The sequence below is a fragment of the Sarcophilus harrisii genome, chromosome X (genome assembly GCF_902635505.1).
Source record: "Sarcophilus harrisii chromosome X, mSarHar1.11, whole genome shotgun sequence".
Classification (NCBI taxonomy): domain Eukaryota; kingdom Metazoa; phylum Chordata; class Mammalia; order Dasyuromorphia; family Dasyuridae; genus Sarcophilus; species Sarcophilus harrisii.
The window spans coordinates 73,307,005-73,319,251 of record NC_045432.1 but is presented as its reverse complement, the minus strand read 5'-3'; the positions used below and the strand labels follow the sequence as shown (position 1 = coordinate 73,319,251).

Genomic DNA, 12,247 nt, shown 5'->3' with positions numbered 1-12,247 from the left:
TTTTTAATAGTATTTTATTTTTCCAAATACATGCAAAGAAAACCCTCAACATTCACTCCTGTAAAACCCTGTGTTCCAGATTTTTCTCCCTCCCATCCTCCCTTTCCCCTCCAAAAGACAGTGAGCAAGGCGATACGGGTGGAACACGTACAGTTCTTCTAAAACCGCCTCTACTTTGGCCCTGCTGTGTAAGAAAATTCGGATCAAAAGAGAAACAACATGAGAAAGGAAAAAAAAAGCAAGCAAACAAACAACAACCACCACAAAAACAAAAGGTGAAAATACTGTGCCTTGATCTATACCCAGTCTCCATAATTCTCTCTCTGTACCCTCTGTCACAAGTCCATTGCCCAGAATCACCCCGCTGCTAAAAAGAACCAAATACATCACAGCTGACCACTATGATAGCCTCTGAATGGGTCTTTCTGCCTCTACTCGATTCCCAGTCCTCCAACCTAACCTTAGAAGAGGGTCAAGTCCTATGACTTCATTTTGCCACCCTTCATAATACTGCCAGTCAAGGCCCTTCTTGGTCATAGAACCTCTCTGCTCAGAAATCTCCAGGGGGTTCCCATTGATTTGGGAACACAGTCCTGATTCCTCAGCAAAGGCCCTCTCTGTTCTAGTCCCAGCTGTTCCTTCTGGCCTTACCTGAATCACACTGTTCCACGCACTTGACATTTCAGCAGGGTCTACAGAGGCCTCCTCTTTATACCTATAGAATTCCTACTTATTTATGAAAACTGAGTCAAACTATGAGACCTCCCTATGATCTACTTAATCAATAGTGATATTTATTTGCCCGGGACCTCTTAAAACACTTGGTCAGATTTTCATATACTTATGTCACGGTATAGTTTTCCATATTTCAGACTTTCTCAGCCCCTTACTAGAGTGTAAACACTGAGAAAGCAGATCCCCTAGCTTGTCTAAACAGTGTCTCTTCCAGAGTCAACAAAGGTGTAGGTATAGGGACAGGGATTGGATTTCTGATTTCTTCATTGATGTTCAACTCCAGAGTCAAGAAACCCTAGTCTCTGCCTTCTCTGGATTGGATAGGCCTGGGAGTTGTTTGGGGGATGGGGACACTGGGACTCGAGTCAAGTTACTTGTCCACGGTCACAGTATGTAAGAAGTAAGACTTGATCCCAGGTCTCATTGGCTTGGAGACCAACTCTCTATTCACTGTTCAGTGTTGCCTCTTACAACCAGTATAGGAGATGATGAGTATCTGTTGAATGTTTATTGAAGGAATCCATGTGAGGCTTGCTGCAGCTGTAAACATTTCTGAGTGTCTGAGTGCCACTGAATCGTTAGGAAGGTACACCCAGGCCAAAGTACAAATCCTGTCTGGCCATGGGAAAGTTGTGTGGGTTTTATTGGAAGGAAGCTGTGTTCTTACCTGATCCAATTAGACCAATATCAAGTGTCCAAAATGTTCAAGACACTGATGCTAAGTCATTGAACAGAACTTTCCATCTCTCAGCTGTGGGCATTTGCACCCACTGTTCCTTTCATTCCCCAGGGCAGGGACTGTCCTTTGCTTTCCTTTGTGTTCCCGGTTCAGAACAATTCTTAGTACATATTAGACAGTTAATAAATTCAGTTCCTGGTACATAGTAGACAAACATTTATTGACTGATGACATAAAGTCAAAAAACCAAATTGCCCTTGCCCCAAGAAACTCACCTGATCATTAAATAAAAAGTATTTTCAAAAGAGAGATGAGGGTGGGGAGGAAGAGAGAGACAGATACAGAGAGAGAGAGAGAAACAGACAGACAGACATAGAAATACAGAGAGACAGGGAAGGAGAGGGGGAGAGAAAGGGAGAGAGAGACAGAGGGAATGGGAGGGAGGAGGGAGAGAAAGAGAGGGAGGGAGGGAGGGGGGGAGAGACATAAAAAGAGAGAGAGGGAGGGAGAGAGACAGGCAGACAGACCTAGGCAGAGACACACAGAGACAGGGAAGTGGGGAGAGACAGAGACAGACAGAGACAGGGAAGGAGGGGGGAGACAGACAGAGAGACATAGAGAGGAGGAGGAAGGGAGGAAAGGAAAGAAGGAAGGAAGGAAAGGAAAGAAGGAAGGAGAGAGGAGGAGGAGAAGGAGAAGAGAGACAGACAGAGAGGAGAAGGCAGGGGGAGGAAAGGAAGGAGAGAGAGACAGTGGCAGAGACAGAAGTAGAGACAGAGACAGACTGTGTGACTGTGTGTTAAAACTGGTGTTTTGGGAAATATACAATTCTAAGTTAGCATTCGAAATGGCCTTTTCAGGACAGTGCGGCTTTTTAAGAGGCAGAGGAGGGAAGAGCGAATAGCCCTAGTTTGGGGCAGCAGAAGCCGGGAGGCGGGAGACTTCCTGTCTGTGCGTGCTCACTCGCCAGTGGGCTCTGGGAAGGGGAGCTCTCGGACGCAGAAGGGCCACGTCTTTAACCTTTCTTTGCACGCCAAGCACTCGGCACAGCGGCGGCACACAGTAAGAGCCTAATACATCCCCGCGGCGTGAAGGTGTAATCTCACAGCCAGGGCTCGCTGACACACCGCCTCCAGATGACTTTGTTGCCCCGGTTTTTTTTCCCTTTTCGGCCCTGACCAATATGGTGGCCAGGTCGGTAGCGGGGAAAGTGACAGCCTGCCTACGGACTAGCCCGGCAGTTTGGGGCGGGGCGGCGGCATCGCCCCAACGCAAGGTGCCGGCAGTCTGGGACTGAACCGACGGACCCACACTCACGCAGTGCGAGGGCTGCGCCTTAGGGTAACGGGGGGTGGGGGCTGAGGACTTTAGGGCTACACAGCCCACACTTAGGAGGATGTGGCTGGCTCTGGCCCCGCCCCACCCCAACATCCAGGAAGGGATGGCAAGGCATCACTTCTGGGTGGCTAGCCTAGCGGGGCCGGTCTCTTAGCCCCGCCCAGCGGATGGTCTCCAGTCTAAGCCCCCAGGCAGGATTTTCCAGCCCGGAAAAAGTTTAAAAGGACGAATGGGGCCACAAAACGGCTTCTCCCACCCCCAGCCCTGCCCTCCCGGCCCGGCCCCGGCCCTTTCCCCAGAGCGCGCTTTCAAACTCCAGAAAGTTATTGCTAGTTGGTCTTTGGAAGGTGCGCAAGGCTCCGCCCCCTCCGTGACATCTCCCTCTCCGGGGGGGAGGGGGGTGCGCGCTCCCTGCCGCGGAGCCTTGCCACCCCCCCTCCTCCAGGCCAGCTTGGACAGGTCCGGCCCCGCCCCGCCCCGCCCCACTCCTCTCTGCTCTGCTCCCCCCACCCCCCCCTCTTGGTTCCTTCCGGCGGCCCCCCCCCTTTATGCCGTCATCACGCAGGCGTTCTGCCTGTTGGCTTTCCCGTCTCCTCGGGAAGGAGCCGTGGGAGGCCGGCCGCTCCCCGCCTTCTCCTCCTTTTCCCTCCTCCCCCGCCCCGGTCATCCCTCGGCTGGCTCTCGAACTCTCGCGAGGCCCTACGCCGGTCGGTATTTGGTGGGGCCCCTTCTCTCAGCTGCTACCGCCGCCACGGCTGTGCCTGCGGTGGAAGCTGGAGCTGCCGCCTGCGCCCCCGCCCTCCCCCGCGGCGCGGAGTCCGAGCCCTAGCCGGGGCCGCCCCCTCTTCCTCCCCGCCCCTCTCTGGGCCGGAGCGGCCGGGAGCCCCCGCGCTTCCTCGGCCGCCGTCGCCGCCCCGTCAATCTGGGGACCAGCTGAGTGCTGCTCGCTCGCCCCGGGCTGAGTCTGCCGGGCAGCCCGCCCGCAGCGGCCGCCGCCGCCGGCAGAGCATCCTCCCTCCGGCCGGCCGGTTCCCTCCCGTCTCCGCCTCTCCGTCCGTCCCTTCTTCCCTAGACCCGGCGGGCCGGGCCGCTGTCTCTCCACTGCCGGGGGCAGGAGGAGGAGGAGGAGGAGGAAGGGGACGAGGAGGAGGAGGACCCACTGCTCCCCCCTCCCGGGGTGTGTCCCACAAATGGCGTCAGATAGCGACACGGAGGAGTTCTACGATGCTCCCGATGCTCCCGAGGACGTGCACCTGGGGGGTGCCTACCCTGCCGGGTAAGAAGAGCCCACCCTGTCTTCCCTCTCCCCACCCCACCCCTGTCCCTCCCACTCGTAGACCCCCGTCTGGGAGGGACAAATGCTTTCCCCGAAGCCCGCGCCCACGGGCTCGGGAGCTAGGTTCGCTCAGGTCTCTCCTCCTTTGCTTCCGGACCCGAAGGGGTTAGGGGTGCGCCTTAACTCAGGTGCCCGGGGTTTGACTTTCCGCTTTAGCTTTCGCCCTGGTGGGGTCTGAAGGGGAGAGCTTGGGAGCCCCGAGTTTGCGCTTGCCCCCCCCCCTCCAGTTCTCCGAACTGTTAACCTGTTTTGATAGTCCCGAGGTAACGAACTTTTTCCCATCCACTGCAGTGCACTTAAGGACAGCGATGGGAAGCGACTTTGGGGCTTTGCTTCTCCCAGGAGCTGGTAACTGCTGCTCCTGTCTGTCAGGATCATTTCTTAAACGCTCCCGGGAGGCAGAGGAACTTGACCACTAGTTTCCTTACTCTATAGGGGGAAAGGCGATCTAAATAAAAGGGGAGACGAGATAACTATAAATGTATTCGAGTCCCAGCCAACTGAGATATAAACAAGTGCTGAGTAATCCGGTGGTTGCAAGGACAGCCACAGCTTTGTACTTTTTTCTCCTGAATTTTGCCAGATGTTTAGGTGCCCGGGTATCTGGAAAAAAGACGTTGAGTGATTCTATTGTAGTTCTATTTTGGCTTTTTTGAATAGGTCCTTAGCGCTTCTGTTTCGTTTCTGGAGCTAGAGTCTGTTTCTTTGATTTCCAAACTACTCGAAGCCCCCCAAGGCTCTAGCTTGGAGCCAGGAAGTGCCCCCTCCCTCCTTGTTTGTATTGGTGTGGAAGCTTTTAGGCTCTGGAATTGTTCCACTTTGCATCTGTTTGTCACTTGTGCAGTTATGCCTCTTAGACCGCCTTTGTCTCATTTGTAAGTAAATAGGAACTGTTGATTGTCCGAGTACCTATTGTGCCTGGCAGGTACTAGACTGGTTTAAAAATGCCAGTTGCAAAGCGCTCTGAGATCTTCTGTTCTGAAAGGTTCTAGGCTTCTTTCGACACAGAAGATGTGCAGTTTTAAAATATGCAGATGGTGCGGCAACAGCCACAGTCCAAGTTACTGGATTCTGTTCTTGGGCTGCTCGAAGGTGTACAGCCATGAGCAGGAACGCTTCCAGCCCTGCCCGGTCTGTGTCCTTTCAGCGTTCTGAAATCGTTGCTGTGGAACGGTCGGCGCGGCTGCTTTTGTTTAAGTTCGGGGGCTAAGACAGGTGCGGTGCATCCTCAGATCCAAGAGCATAGCAAATGTCCTCCGTTTCCATAATCACCATTTTCAGAGTTTGCCTCCTTGAAAAAAAGATCTCAGTTTCTTAGATTTTGAGTTAGGAGGGACCCTTTAAGGCAGTCCCGGCCAAGCCTCTCCTTTGACAGATGGGACCGAGACACGCTGAGGTTATTTGACCAAGGTCACCCAGCTAATAAGTGAGTGGCCAGGTGGGATTTGGACCCCAGCCCTCCGATTCCAAACCCAGCACTCCTTGGACTGCACCAGACGCTCCCATTTTCGCCACTCTCAGTCTGAAGCTGCCGCATTTGAGGTGACAGTTGAATTTCTTGAAAATATTAAGTCATAGTAATGCAGTGATCTTAGGCTCCATTGCTGGTCTTCCAGGAATAGGAAGGTGATATAGTCTGTTTTCTACCTTCCTCAGATCTCCTCAGGAGCATAGTATTAAATTCCGGGGGCCACATTTTAGGATTGACATAGATGAGGCAAAAGGGACTTATTAGAGTTGAGAAACCAGGATGGTGAAGGGCCTTGAATCCATGGATCTTTTGAAAAAAAATCTAAGGATGTTTATCCTAGAGAAGACTGGGGGAGGGGGGAAGGGGAAGCAGGATGAACTTGATGGCTCTCTTAAGCTATTGAAGGGCTGCCCTGTGAAAGGGAGGTTAGACTTGTTCTGTTTGGGCCAAAAGGCAGAACCTGGATTATTGGGGTGAGAGGGTCATTCGCTGAGGCCAATTTAGAGTTGATTAAGAAAACCTGGAGAGCTGGTGGTCCTTCCTTCACCCCTTCCCCTCCACTTTCTAGTCTTAGGTCTTAGAGCAGAGGCATCTGTTACATTGGGGGCTTTGGGGCTTGGGTCCGATTAGATGGCCACTAATGTCTCTTCCAATTCCCCTATTCTGTTTTTCTTCAATAGAATCCAGAATTTGTGGCTAACTAGTCGGTTCATTAACTTGTCATCAAAATGAGACTGATTAGTTTTGCTCAATAATTTCTTCCCTCAGGACACTGTAGCTTTTCAAGCTCTTTGATAACTCTGGTACTTGAGAAGTAAATGTCTCTTGAGACATAGCTTCCTATTTTTAACCCAAACCTGCCCTGACTCCTCACCATGTACAGTTCTATAGTTAGAGCTGCACAGTGTTGTCTCTCTGTTGATTTCACTTCTCCTTGTTGTAGCAGTAGCTGAGAAGGGAAAGAGGCTTTGGAACTCCAGAGGACTTCTTTCTCCCAAGGACTCAGTCCAAAGTACTTTGGAGGAACATTTTGTATTTCCTCTCCTAGCTCACTAGGTAGAGCCTACCTGGTACTCGGTACGAGTCAGGATAATGTTGATCAACCTCCAGAGAACAGTAGGTTAAATGTGGGTACTTCAGAAACCAAAGTGTGCTAGCTTTTTGTTTGAGGATATATATATATATATATATATTTTAAATTGAATCATCAGGAGCTAAAAGTGATCATCATAGAATGTCTCATCATAGTGGAGGTTGAATTGGATTTGGAGTTGGGGGCCCTGTGTTTGAACTTTGACTCTTCTGCTTACTTACCATGGGCAAGTTCCTTCTTTGGGTCTTAGTTCTTTCTTTATTTTTTAAAAAGTGAAAGAGTTGAACTAGACAGTTTCTAAGATCCCTGAATTTCCGATATGGTGATTTTATTGCTTTTTTGTCTTCATATTCCCAGTGCCTTAGCAAATAGAAGATACTTATTGAATTGATTATCTGTGAGAAATCAGCCCAGTACTATTACATACAACTTTTTTTGTCTAAAGTTAATGGCTTTCTTGTGTTTTTATCCACTGTTGTTCTAATGTGCTGTAATTTTCTGATAAGGTTGGAGATGCTCTCTGCCTTGTGAAAATGCTCAAAAGCTCAGTGTCACATATGTGAGGCCTGCTGTTTATACTTACAGGAAAGCAATCCAGTTTGGAAGGGAACTTTCATTTGTGTGTTTTGACATTGGTGAGTCAGAGCACACCATTATACTGGAGGCCTGCCTACCCAGGAGGCCCGAGAGCACAACCTGGCTTGGGACCCTGTTGGGCAGAGAGAACCTGATCTTATTCTCAACTTGGAAACAGGAAACAGCCCTTTCAGGCCCTGTGGGTATAGGGCATATCAGCATTCGCTATTGTTGCCCTTTGAGGAATGTTAGTAGGTATACCCTGAATGGAATGGGAAGCCTGTTGGGAAGCACTTTTGTAATTGGGTAAATTCGGATCAGAGAGTCAATGTTTGGGTTGGAAGGGATCTTGGGAGATGATGGCCAGCCTTCTCCTATCTTATATGGGGGGAACCGGGATCACAGAAGTGTGAACTGGCCAGGGGATGTGCCAGTGGTGCCATTCATTTTGTTTTATTGGATTTGATTAAAAATTCACATGACTTAATCCTTCCCAACTCATCTTAACGTGAGGTTCTAGTGTCCACACACATTCTGAGACAGTAACTGTCAGATTGTCCCAGTGTTCTCTAGGCCTTTTCTGCCCCCGCCCTGTTCTATAATAGGGAAAATTACATTCCTGATAATATAGCTCCTTCCTTCACTTCCTGAAGAGGAAATACATCGAGAGATGGGATAGTCTGGTCGGTTAGTTGGCCATCGGCTTCAATACGAGGTAACAGTGAAACATGGCTGTCCTAAAAGCTAATGCAATTGGGGCTTCATTAATGGAAGCAATGTACTCAGAGAACAAGGAGTATGATAAGCCTGCCGTCTTTTCACTGATGACTCCATGTCTGGAGTTCTGCACAGCCATATTTTAGAGCGACACAAACAGACTAGAAAAAGTTCAGAGGGTAACCCTTCTGCAGCATACCCAGCAAGTGATCAGTTTGGTCTGGGCCTAAAAGTCTTTGGGGATGATGGATAATTTCACAAGTCAAGGGAGTGTAGAATCAAAGTAGAATTTCCAAAGTAGAGTCAATAGTAGGACTTGGCACCAGATTAGTTGTGGGGAGTGAAAGTGAGGAGGTGAGGAGGGCCACTCCATTGTGGCCCTGGGTGACTGAAAAGGTGATGACGATGCTCTTGATGTATCAGAAGGGAAGAATATTTTCAGGGAAAGATAAGTTCGGTTTCCACATGTAAAGTTTAAGATGTCTATGGGAAATCCGTTTTGGAATGTCCACTAGACAGTTGGTGCTTCAAGGCCAGAGCTTAGGAGAGAGATTAGGGCTCAGTGTAGAGATGAGTGGAGTCTCTAGGAGCTCTTTCCACTTTGTAATGGCTTTTAATGATTGGGGGAGCGGGTTTGGTCAACATTAAACTGCCCTCTTGCCACTTGCACCCATTGGTTGCCCCTGGTTTGCCTTCTGGGGTCAGGCAGAACCTTGTGACCCTTTTTTAATGGCAGTCAGCCTGAGGACTCCTGCATCAAGGGCAGCCTGTGAAGCCGGGGAGAACGGGAGGACCCCCCCACAGGGGTGCCGGGGAAAGAAGGCAGGTTTTGACTCAGCTCTAGAGAAGAGCAAAGATATCCCCCAAATGGAGTCGTCTGTCTTCAGAATGGGGAGGGGGGGGGTTTCTTGTCACCAGATGTATTCACAGAGCCTGGACAACATCTCCGGGATGTTGTGGAATGATTTCTGCCTGGGTTGGGGCAGTTGTTCAGGTCCCTGCCAACTCCAAGAGCCCATTATTCTAAACCGAGTGCTTTTGTATCAGCTCACTTCCAACATTGCCTAAGTGCCTAGGTATGGTTAACTTAAGCAAATAGATGCCCGGAAGATGGATAGGGCTGGGGAGTGGAAAGGGGGAACTGTAGGAATTCAGGACAACTCCGGTGGCCTGCTTGTCCCACAGTAAACTCATTGTCATCATTTCACACAAGTCCCCCCCTCCCCCGTGGGCCTCAGTTTCTCTTTCTGTAAAATGAGGGAGTTGGACTGAGTAATTTTCAAGGATTTATAATCAGTTTTCTCTTATTCATGTGCTGTTGCTGTCAAGCATTTGGTTGAAACACTGGATGAGAACCAGAGTCTTTTTCAAAGCGTTTTTGTATTACAGTTTCAGGACCTTCTTGTCTTTCTGTTCCTGGTTTGAGCCCTATTTCTTGCTGGGTAAGCTGTATGTATATCCTTGGACAGTCTCTCCTGCTAATTAGTATTGATTATTCAGACATGTCCTGAGGTCTTTGAGAGGTGGCATTTTGTCTCTACATAAAGGAGGACTCTCAGTCGCTCCCAATGTTCTTTTGGGGCGGCCCAACTTTTTTCTGATGGCCTGAAAAAATGAAGGTGCTTGCTTTCCAAGTGCAAGTGTTGCTGGGCAACTCTGATTTGCATTTTTGGCTTAGCTGTCCTGAGCTTGTGTCTCCTTGCTAAGCCCCTCTGAGGGTCTAACCAGAGCTAGCACAAAGCCTTTTGTTCTAACTGAGCTCACAGGAGCTGGTGCCCAGGACTTTTTGCCATGGCCTTGAGGCCTACCTAGCCACTTCTAAATTCTGCCAATTAATCTTCCTCACTGTAGGTTTAAAAAGGTCTAATGGTATTATGTGGCCCATGGGAGCCAAAGGTTTCTGTTTGCTTAGAGTTTTATTTTTCATTTTTTGGTTTCTCTTCTTTTGAGTTTGAAAATAGCCTACTATCCTTAGCTTTGAATAGCAGATGAACATTCTATCCTACTTTTTCAACATTGGGAACCGAGGCTAAGCTGTCCTGAAGAATTAGCTAGCCTGCAAGAATTAAAAACTTACTTTAGCTGCCTCGGTGGGAAATGCCGGTTCTCCTGTCAGAATAGACAGCGGCAGTATGTCCTTGTTCATGGAAAGTGTCACTCCTTTTAGTGGTATTCTTTCATTGCATGTGATGATTGGAGAACTTTGAGAGAGGTTCCTTAAAGCGATGGGTAAATGATCACATCATCAATTTAACTTGGTTTTTCATTGTACATCAGTTTAGTAGAAGAACATTTCTAAACCTCATCTTCCCTTGTCTCAACCATGTAATGCGTCCTTATGAACTGGGGGTAAAATTGGCAGAATAAAATAAATGCAGGTTTTAAATGTAGCATCTTGGATTGTAAATGAACAGGGATGTTGGACAAGTGATTTGACTGTAATAACTTTCATTCTCCATTCTCTTTATATGCAAAATGTCTTTAGCCATTCCCCTGTTTTGGGGAACATACTTCATTTCTAGCTTTTTGTTATGAAAAATCGCACTTCTGTGAATCTTGTTTGTCTTCTTGCTATCATTAAAACTCCCTAAGGTGACATTCTAGTTGTTTGACTGCTGGGTCCAAGGGTATGAACAATTTGGTAACTTCAATTGCATAGTTCCACTTTGTTTTCCTAAATGATTGGATTCGTTCATATTTTGCCACTGGTAGTGGATTAGTATGCCCTTCTTCACAAAGCCCCTCCAACATTGAATTTCCCCTCATCTTTTTGATACAGGCATCGTGGTACCTCGGGTTTTTGTTTCCTAGTTCTCATGAGTGAGATTCTTTTTTTTTTTTTTTTAATTTATTTAATAGCCTTTTATTTACAGGATATATACATGGGTAACTTTACAGCATTAACAATTGCCAAACCTCTTGTTCCAATTTTTCACCTCTTACCCCCCCCACCCCCTCCCCTAAATGGCAGGATGACCAGTAGATGTTAAATATATTAAAATATAACTTAGATACACAATAAGTATACATGACCAAAACATTATTTTGCTGTACAAAAAGAATCAGACTCTGAATTATTGTACAATTAGCTTGTGAAGGAAATCAAAAATGCAGGTGGGCATAAATATAGGGATTGGGAATTCAATGTAATGGTTTTAGTCATCTCCCAGAGTTCTTTTCTGGGTATAGCTAGTTCAGTTCATTACTGCTCCATTAGAAATGATTTGGTTGATCTCGTTGCTGAGGATGGCCTGATCCATCAGAACTGGTGATCATCTAGTATTGTTGTTGAAGTATATAATGATCTCCTGGTCCTGCTCATTTCACTCAGCATCAGTTCGTTAAGTCTCTCCAGGCCTTTCTGAAATCATCCTGTTGGTCATTTCTTACAGAACAGTAATATTCCATAATTTTCATATACCACAATTTATTCAGCCATTCTCCAACTGATGGACATCCATTCAGTTTCCAGTTTCTAGCCACTACAAAAGGGCTGCCACAAACATTGAATGCATACAGGTCCCTTTCCCTTCTTTATAATCTCTTTGGGATATAATCCCAGTAGTAACACTGCTGGATCAAAGGGTATGCACAGTTTGATAACTTTTGAGCATAGATCCAAACTACTCTCCAAAATGGTTGGATTCGTTCACAACTCCACCAACAATGAATCAATGTCCCAGTTTTCCCACATCCCCTCCAACAATCATCATTATTTTTTCCTGTCATCTTAGCCAATCTGACAGGTGTGTAGTGGTATCTTAGAGTTGTCTTAATTTGCATTTCTCTGATTAATAATGACTTGGAGCATCTTTTCATATGACTAGAAATAGTTTCAATTTCTTCATCTGAGAATTGTCTGTTCATATCCTTTGACCATTTTTCAATTGGAGAATGGCTTGATTTTTTATAAATTAGAGTTAATTCTCTATATATTTTGGAAATGAGGCCTTTATCAGAACCTTTGACTGTAAAAATATTTTCCCAGTTTATTGCTTCCCTTCTAATCTTGTCTGCATTAGTTTTGTTTGTACAAAAACTTTTCAGTTTGGTATAATCGAAATTTTCTATTTTGTGATCAGTAATGATGAGTGAGATTCTTTAAAAGTGCTTTTCAGATGATTGCTGATTATGTTGCTTCTTTTGAAAAACTGTTTATTTTTATGCTTTGATCATTTCTCTTTTTGGAGAATTTTGATTCTATTGTATTTCTTGTTTTGTGGTGATGAAGAGGAGTTGGATGTAGGTATGACAGCATACTCTGCTGTTTTACTGGGAGTCCTTTTCTCTCATCAGGTCCCT

At 47.1% G+C, this 12,247-nt stretch overlaps 1 protein-coding gene across 1 annotated transcript in view; it reads left to right on the top strand.

Moving 5' to 3' along the window:
• Positions 1-3,923: 3,923 nt before the first annotated feature.
• Positions 3,924-12,247, top strand: part of WDR44 (WD repeat domain 44) — an 82,996-nt gene continuing 74,672 nt past the window's right edge. The window contains exon 1 of the mRNA XM_003775020.4: positions 3,924-4,028. Within this exon, the coding sequence (XP_003775068.1) occupies positions 3,943-4,028 (86 nt within the window). The 5' untranslated portion in view covers positions 3,924-3,942. The remainder of the gene's footprint in view (positions 4,029-12,247) is intronic.